The sequence below is a fragment of the Dicentrarchus labrax genome, unplaced genomic scaffold (genome assembly GCF_905237075.1).
Source record: "Dicentrarchus labrax unplaced genomic scaffold, dlabrax2021, whole genome shotgun sequence".
Taxonomy (NCBI): Eukaryota; Metazoa; Chordata; class Actinopteri; family Moronidae; genus Dicentrarchus; species Dicentrarchus labrax.
The window spans coordinates 11,977,726-11,985,096 of NW_026136708.1; the positions used below are offsets into that span (position 1 = coordinate 11,977,726).

Genomic DNA, 7,371 nt, shown 5'->3' on the forward strand with positions numbered 1-7,371 from the left:
ATGTTTAGTGGCACAGACAACCTCTGTAGTCTCATTTAGCCACTTGTTAGCGACCGCCTATTTTAAGACACGTAAAATCTTCAAAATTCATGAGTGGGGTATTTACTGACATATTTTATGCCATAGAACAACATGTGAAAATCTTTTAAGCTTGTGTTAACCACAGACCTTATTTCAGGCATCTAATCAAAAACCCAGGAAAAACACATATTGATTTGCGAGATGAGGAAGCCGGAAGTGTGAAAATGCTAAAGAGTTTTTAAAAAACCCAATTATTAAATTTTTAGAGGTGTAATAAAGTTAACCTTAACAAGATGAGACACTGTTGCCACCAAGTAGCCTGAAAAACTACTGTCCAAGATTTGTGGATAAGAGGGAAACAGCCTGCAAGGTAAAATCTCTCTTGTAGACATGTAGTTTTATGTTGACATGTGTGCCTCTTTTATGTCTCAGTATGATTTTGTGACATTTCAGTTTTGTTTTATGTTAGCTCACCAAAGCATCTTCCTCTCTTACATTAAAAAAGCAACAAAATATGTAATCTTAAATTTTTAATTGAGAATAGTAATATAATTTTGAAGCCAATTAACCTAAGCTGCATATCTTTGGAGTGTGGGAGGAAACCGGAGCATCCCGGAGTAAACCCACGCAGACACGGCGAGAACATGCAAACTCCACACAGACAGGAGCAGCCTTTAAAGTAGCCTCCACGGCTGCTTTAAAGGCTGCTCCGTCTTTGTGTGAGGTGACAGTGCTAACCACTGCACCAGCGTGCCGCCCTCTGCCCTTTGTTGTCCCCCGCCTTTACGTCTTCTTTGCGGTCCTCAGAATTCTCTCCAGTGGGCTTCGATCTTTTTCGGAGACGATGTCCCTCCACAGATCCATAAAGTCTTCGTGAAGGGCCAGATTCTGGAGGATGGCATGTCCATGGGGTCTGTTAAGAGACAAAATTCGTATTTAGCACTTCAGTGTACAAAGCACAAGATGGAAAAAAAGAGAATTTCTCTTTTTCTGTCACAGACATCAGTCTCTTCATCTTTGTTGCAATGCAAGATTTTGTTGCAAAAGTATGACTCTAAGGATCCCCAGACATTTGGGGCCGTCACAGAAGACACAAACCAGAAGACATCAAATCATACAGTTCTGAACCTTGTGAACTAAATGCACATCTTGATAACTGACCTGACTTCGGCAGCAGCGTCCAGAGACATCTTACTGACCGCAGTAAGGAAGCTCTGAGTGAAGGTCCTCCCTGCTGTGAAGATTGCGGCTGCTCCTAGTCCGTCAGCCAGCAGGTGAAGCTGCTGAGCTGTGCAGGCTCTCACTGCAGCGCTCAGGTGGCTGTGGAAGAACAAAGACAAACAAATCTATTAGCTTTGTTTCATTTCATTTCCTTTGAATGCTGATGTACTACACTTATTCATAGATTCTGATCCTCCACTGTGATCTTACCTCAGCCCATTATTCAGCAGAGTGGTGAGGACACGAGCAGGGCTGCAATTCTGCGCCAGTGCCTCCAGGGCCTTGTTGGCCTGCTGCTGCACAAAGAGGTTTGCATTTGACTGTGCAATCTTCTGCAGCAGAGTGCGGCCTGTCCTCTCTGCCTGAGTATCCATGTCCTTCTGCAGGTAGACATAGAGATACCCCATGGTGTCCATTGCTACGCAGGCCACTGAGGAGCGTAGATTTTTAACCTAGAGAGTAAGAATAAACATCACCAGTCAGTGGTCAACAAATGAAAACAGCATGAAACACAGAGAAACAAAGAGGAAAATATCTTCAGTACCTCTTCTATCACAGCCAGACACACTTCATGAAGTTTTTCCATCAGTGTGTCTGGATGGTGCTGGGCCAGGGCTTGGACGGTTCGCAGGCCTTCAATCTTCTTCTTCCTGTGTGGAGGTGACATAGTTATTGAACTGTACTTTAATTTAGGAACAACACTAATCTGATACACCTTCAGTTTAAACATCTTCCATAAAAGTTGTCACATCTAAACATAAAATAAAACTACAAGTTCCAGTTTTTGATTTACTAAAATGTTTCATGGTTGCACTAACTAATAGAAGTTACTGACTCCATACTGAGCTGTGCAAAGTAGCTGTTGGCTGTTGACTAGCCAGATGAACAAACAACAATTAACCTTAAAATAATATGAGAAATTACTACATAGGATTAAACATAGTTGAAGTAAAAGTTGTTGGCACTGCAGATGGAAAATCATTTTCTCTATTGCATGGTGTCAGAGTCTTACCAGTCTTCTAAACTCATAAGCTTGAAGCATTGCGAAAGACCCTCCACTGGTTTGGAAAGTGGCTGCAGTTCTTCCAGCGGCTTCTTGTCTGCTGTCTGGAGCTTGGACTTATTTTGTGTCTTTACTCCAATGGCAGTCTTTGAGGACTGCAGGGTTGTCCCACGACGAACTCCTGTCTTCTTGGGTGGGGCCAGTGTTGGAGGAGGAGCTGGAGCAACAGTTTTCCCTTGCAGTTCCCTTTTTGGTGCCGCTGGGGCTTGGGGTACAGGCTGGACAGAGTTTTGACAAACTGCAGTCTTCTTTTGTGGGGCCAGTTTTGGACGACGAGATGGAGCAACAGGTTTCCCTTGCTGGTTCCTTTTTGGTGCCGCTGGGGGTCGGGGTACAGCCTGGATGGATTTTTGCCGAAAGTTCTCCAGTCCCTTCTGGATTTCCTCCACCTGATGTTTAGCCGTCTGGAGTCTATATCCACCGGCTACTTCTTTGTCTGTTCAGATTAAGATCAAAATATTCATAGATCAGTCAGTCACATTTCTACCCGTTTACTGTGTTCACATCTTCACCTATTAACATATATTTATTTATATTATTATAAGTTATTAGAATTCCTGAAAAAAAAGTTCAACAATGCTCAACAATATTCAAAACCTCTGGGGTTCCTGGTTACAATATGTAGCTCTGCCATTATGAGTAATCAGTTTGTCTATAGAAGAACTTACCTGCTCCATTAAGGTACATCCACATAACAGGGAGACGGGATACTCTTCTCCTGAGTTTTGGAGCTGCTGGAGGATGAGAAGGTGCAACAGGTGACAACTCAAGAGGACTTTCAATCAGCAAGATTTCCCTCAACTCACTGGGAGTCTGTGTATCCACTGAGCTGATGGAACCTGATAGGCTGGAGGTCCGGTCATTGCCCAGATGCACATCTTCTTCTTCCTCGTCTATTGTTTCAGGATTCCTGCGATTTTTCTGGGTCCTGGATGCAGCCACCTCAAAATTTAAAGGCAGTAAATGTGAAGGTCTGATCCTCCGTCCTGGGACAGATGATTCAGGCCTTCGTCTGGGACTAGCTGGGGGCTGAGGTGAAGAGAGGGGGTCCTGCTGGATGGAGAGTCCAAGTCTCTGCAGCACAGCATCGCTGCACCTTGTGACTGCAGCACACAACTTCTCTGTCTGATTGATGAGAGCCTCCCTCTCAGCCCTCTGTATTTCCAGGATCCTGGACTGATTGCTTAAGCCGGGACTCTCTTGTCTGTGCTTTTCAGTATTCTGTGATAAAGAATGAAATAATTTCAAAGTTCAAATAACAATACAGTATTTCACAATTGGTTTGATTGTTTATTAACAGTTTCAGTATGCTAAACTTAAATTTAGTACACAAAGTGTGCAAAACACCTTCCAACAAGTTGCAGGCTCAGTTCTCACACTTGGATTTATGGAATTTTGAGCCCAAAACTGTTGTGAAAGCCGAGTCAGAACAAATACTGCTGTTTTATTTGGGCCAGTATTTATACCCTTAAAGCAGTAAAGCAACCAGATGGTCTCTATGCCTCTCTGAAAAATATTCAGATATGAACACCAGAATGCTTAGAGAATAAAACAGTTGGATGTACTTACATTATCATTATCCGATCTCCTCCTCCTCCCAAGGAGTCGATTGAAGAGATTTGAAGCCATGAGTTTTACCAATGTTTCACTGAAGTTTCACTGAAGTTTCACTAAAAGTTTCACTAAGTTTCACCAACGAGTAAGAAAGACTACTTTCAATAAACCAGATCAGTGTGTCTTTATAAGCTGTTGGTTCTAAACCTTGCACATGAACAAGTTCTATTTGATGTCACGATGAGACCGGATCAAAGACATTAGAACTCTGGAAGATTCTAGGTTCCAAAAGGAAAATACCATGAGGAACAGAATTTTGAATAAAAACAAATATTTGTGTTGCTGTATCGAGCTGACAACCTGATTTCAAGACAAGAATAATACTGATCCAAACCCAGTTTCACCTGCTCACCTCACTCTGCTACCGGTGTATTTACATGTCCTTCAACTCCTTCAAATAAATGAATATTTACATAAATATGTAAAAACATCAATCCCTAACTCATAAAAACCTCTTGAAAAGCTGCCCATGTAGTGTGTATGATAACAATGTTATACAACAACCTTTAACTTGACTGTTGACTTAACTTAATTCTATAGAGTGCTGCAGGCATTACATATTTGTATGCCAACCCAGAAGTTAGCATCACTCTGGTGGTTTTCGACACAAAGCCAATGGGATTTTTTAAATTGAACTTTAGTTTATTGCAGAAAATGATGTCTGAAAGTCTCATCTATGAAAGTGAAACTTAAGTTGTGGCATTGTTTCCTTGTGTTACCTTTGTTTATAATGTGTATTCCTCTCTGTTATTTTATAATTTTATATTTACTTTCAACTCAACAGTTGTCGCTGAAAACACATTGCGTGAACACACACAGCACTGTTGAAAAATGTTATTCATACAGACGTTGCTCACCCTGCCTTATAAAATGATCCGATTAGCTTTGCCACCTTGCTGGACAGATGCTCAACCCTGCTGAAATGGAAACCTTCTTACAGCCTTTGGACTGTTCATGTTTTTAATCACATCGAACATGAGAAGAAGACAAATATGCCAAATAAAGATGTGGGGCCTATGCTGATTCACACAGAGGCTCCCTCCCATTTTCCCAATTGTAATATAGAGTGTATGCTTATATGATTATACCTTACTTCATTTATATGATGTATAGTGTCACAGAAATTTCTCTTATATATTTTTATATATATAGCATATTTCTGGGTTGTTTTTGTGGGCCAGGGTGGTTGTTTGTAATTGTATATCTCCTTTGTTTGAAATATTAACCATAAAGTTTAAAATAACATAGACACGATCCATCTGAGTGGTTGGTCCTGGCTGCTTGTGATATCATCAGTTACCTTGAGCAGTTAATGCAGTCCATTGCTTTCTCCATGTTAGTCCATGGATGTTGTAGTGTATGTGTGTAAATGATATTCCTCACAGAAACCTTAGAAGAGACGTATTTTAACTGCGTGTGATCAAAGCTGACGTTACATGCTTTACAGCTTTAAATCTTTGAGTGGGCATGGTTTATCTTTGTCTGTTTCTTATATTGTTGTATTCCAAAAAGCACATGATATTCTCCACCAGTGACTCTGACTATCCTGCTATTTAAAGATCACTCTGGCTGAGTCATACAAATACAGAGGAATTTGCCTTGACAGCAGACTATCATTCAAGATTCATATTAACAATTGACTCAAATATTAAATATCAAACTGGGCTTCTTGTATAGAATTACAGGATGTCTATCTTCCTTCAACTGTAAAACTATTGTCAACCTGTCTGTCCGTGACTGTGGAGATATTCTGAATTGTCAGCACTTTAGCAGTTAAAATGCATATTTTTTCTTCACTTTTTCAAACATTTTTCAACTCTTGAACTCAGTTCAAACCAAATAATGTTCCACATCTTAAAGACATTATGAGATTTACTCAACTTTTCACTAATTAGTATCTTTCCCACCATACACCTTCAGCAGCTTCTTTATACAAATTAAAGCCAGCAGTTTAGCATCAGCCTTTTAACATGGAGCATTCACCTTCTAGTTGTTGTGAAACATTTTCTTGGGAATTGTTTGGTTACTTCAAACTGTTAAAGCTAAATAAAGAAATAGTTTTTTCATTAGGGCGACTTTGTATGTAATTGGGTGGGTAAAATTGTTTTGGGTGGGTTATAGTTTGGGCTACATTTTGTACTATTGTGGCAGCTACCACCAAAGTTATGCTCTATAACAGTGGTTGTCTCCCAGTAGGGGACACCAAAGATTCACGGGGAGTCGTGAGGAGGTAGATTTTAATGTGTGAAGGAAAACTTTTAAATAATTACCCAGTAGGACTATATGTCGTCCTTTATAAATTGATTAATTAAGCTATTATAACACATAACTGCCAGAGAATTGTATAAAAAAGTAAAAAAAATAAAAACATCTATGTATATATGTCATATTCATAGATAATCATTTGCTCAAAATTCATCCAAATTGCTCATTTTACACAAACTCACTGCAGTTATTGTGTTTCCAACTTACAGTAAGAACAACTGTTTTAATTTATTAGTAATTACTTACACTACTAATTACTGGGGAAAGTAATATTATTACTGTAATATTATTACTGGTAATGCCTTACCACCCAACACTGCAGGTCAACAGGCAATCACTAGTAACTGATGAACGTCAAAAGCAGTGACTCCAGTCTGTCAGCTATGACCTAAAATATTCACTATAACATGGAGTTCAAATGAGAAACAGTTACTGTAATTCTCCAGGGTCAGGATCAGCCTTTAAAGGATTTTAGTTTCTTTATCAAAGACAATACATCGATATTATATGTGTAGGATGGTTTATAGAATAACTTTACATGCTAGATAATCAAATAGGCAGATATACTCACTGCAGTAGCAGTCCGTATGATAGCACTAACATGGCCGTGATATGGTGATTTAATATTATATATTGATCAATTGTAAAAACGCCTAACTGACTCCACAGGCTGGGATTAGGCCTCTGAGGTCTGTTTATGGTGGGTTGACTCAACTCATTTCCTATAACAATAATAATGATAATAATAATAATAATAATAATAAATACAATACAATTACTGTCATGTTATTAAACAGGGTGTCAAACATGTTCAAATTTTAGTAGAGATTGGGGATTTTTGAATGATAAACCGTATTCTTAATTTACCAAATAGCAAAGTCATAAATGTACATTTACAAAAACAAAGCCTTTACTTAAAAAATGATAAAATACAATACATATATTAAACTGATTCAGAAGCAATTAAAATTGTACTGCTTTCTGTTTGGTTGCTTCTCTACATCAGTTTATTAGTCAAGTTAAGACTTCTAGATATACTCTGTCCCTTCTGCCACTGTGTAATTAAAGGACCATGACATGAAAACATTTGGGAGTCTCTTTGTTATACTTTCACCAGTTTATCCATATTCTTAGCTGAAATACAGCAGTTTCTCAGTAATACCTGTTTTCATTCCAGCTTGGACAGT

The 7,371-nt window shown here is 39.0% G+C and overlaps 1 protein-coding gene across 1 annotated transcript; it reads right to left on the minus strand.

Moving 5' to 3' along the window:
* Window positions 1–585: 585 nt before the first annotated feature.
* On the minus strand, window positions 586–2,520 carry LOC127368174 (TOG array regulator of axonemal microtubules protein 1-like). The gene is made up of 5 exons (XM_051408705.1): window positions 2,255–2,520; window positions 1,787–1,892; window positions 1,453–1,694; window positions 1,183–1,341; window positions 586–934 (listed from the first exon to the last, which is right to left on the minus strand). Exons 1-5 carry the CDS (start codon window positions 2,269–2,271, stop codon window positions 805–807), a joined length of 654 nt encoding a protein of 217 aa, XP_051264665.1. The 5' UTR covers window positions 2,272–2,520; the 3' UTR covers window positions 586–804.
* Between the last annotated feature and the right edge of the window lie 4,851 nt (window positions 2,521–7,371).

Excerpts from the sequence above, each read along its gene's own strand:
- LOC127368174 (XM_051408705.1), bottom strand. Across the intron at positions 1,695-1,786 it reads GTCTGGCTGTGATAGAAGAG|GTTAAAAATCTACGCTCCTC; the intron begins GTACTGAAGATA and ends CTTACTCTCTAG. Across the intron at positions 1,342-1,452 it reads CTGCTGAATAATGGGCTGAG|CCACCTGAGCGCTGCAGTGA; the intron begins GTAAGATCACAG and ends GTTCTTCCACAG.